We start from the raw sequence: 943 nt of genomic DNA on the forward strand, positions 1-943 counted from the left end.
TTTTAAACTGTCGCAAAATAAAAATATGTTGAAGTTTAATTTACTTATGTTTGTCAAAGCATTTAATTACGTGAATATAATTTTAAGTATCATACAATACTTTTGATTAAACAAAAAATAAAAACGTTAAGGCCAATTTTTATATAAATAAATTTATATAAAAAATAATTTATTTATATTAAATTAATTAATAGGTTTAAATTACCAAAATTCATCATTTTTTATGCAATATTCAACTATCGTTTTACACATCAAAACTAAAGAATCTTCAATTTTTCCTTTTCGTTTTCCTTTAATTTTTATAAATTTAATAATGCGGCAGATTTCTATAGTTAAGTTTTTGAAAAATACAGACATTTTTAATTTAAATATACACTTTTGTTTTGCATTCTTTTGTGTTTTTGATGAAAACTCGGTGCATAAAGTGATTTGTTGTTTGACAAAATCATTTACTATTATGTGAAATATCTATTTTTGCTTACCATAATAGATTGTATGATGTATTTGACAGCTCAATAATTTTCATGATTTTTGTAAATAAAACATTAAAATTTATAGTTTTTTGTTTACATATTTATCTATATGCGATAAGCTTATTAATATACTTAATATATATTAATTAAAATTTGGAATATAAAAGTAAAATAGTAATAAAATTACTTAATAATTATTTAGAAAAATAATAGAGTAATATGAAAAATGAAATATTTGACTTCTTTATTTTGTAAAATAATCTTTAAAGTTTATTTGTTGTTTTAAGTATGTTTTATAAGATGTTTTTATAAATTCTTCGGCCTTATTAAATAATATAATATAGTATCTTGATTTGACTAATTCTTTCTCAATATCTCAAAAGCGGTAGGCACAACCATTTAATTCTAAAATATGTATGTAGTTGCTTCTTTTGCTGAATATAAATTTTGCCTTGTAATAAGTCGATTTT

General features: G+C 19.7%; 1 protein-coding gene across 1 annotated transcript; it reads left to right on the forward strand.

The window, feature by feature from the left end:
• Positions 1–223: 223 nt before the first annotated feature.
• On the forward strand, positions 224–463 carry AAJ76_488000224 (hypothetical protein; the record flags this gene model as incomplete). The annotated part of the gene is made up of 1 exon (XM_024475756.1): positions 224–463. One exon carries the CDS (start codon positions 224–226, stop codon positions 461–463), a length of 240 nt encoding a protein of 79 aa, XP_024329293.1.
• Positions 464–943: the final 480 nt, after the last annotated feature.

This window comes from Vairimorpha ceranae (assembly GCF_000988165.1).
Source record: "Vairimorpha ceranae strain PA08 1199 chromosome Unknown NODE_488, whole genome shotgun sequence".
NCBI classification, from domain to species: Eukaryota; Fungi; Microsporidia; family Nosematidae; genus Vairimorpha; species Vairimorpha ceranae.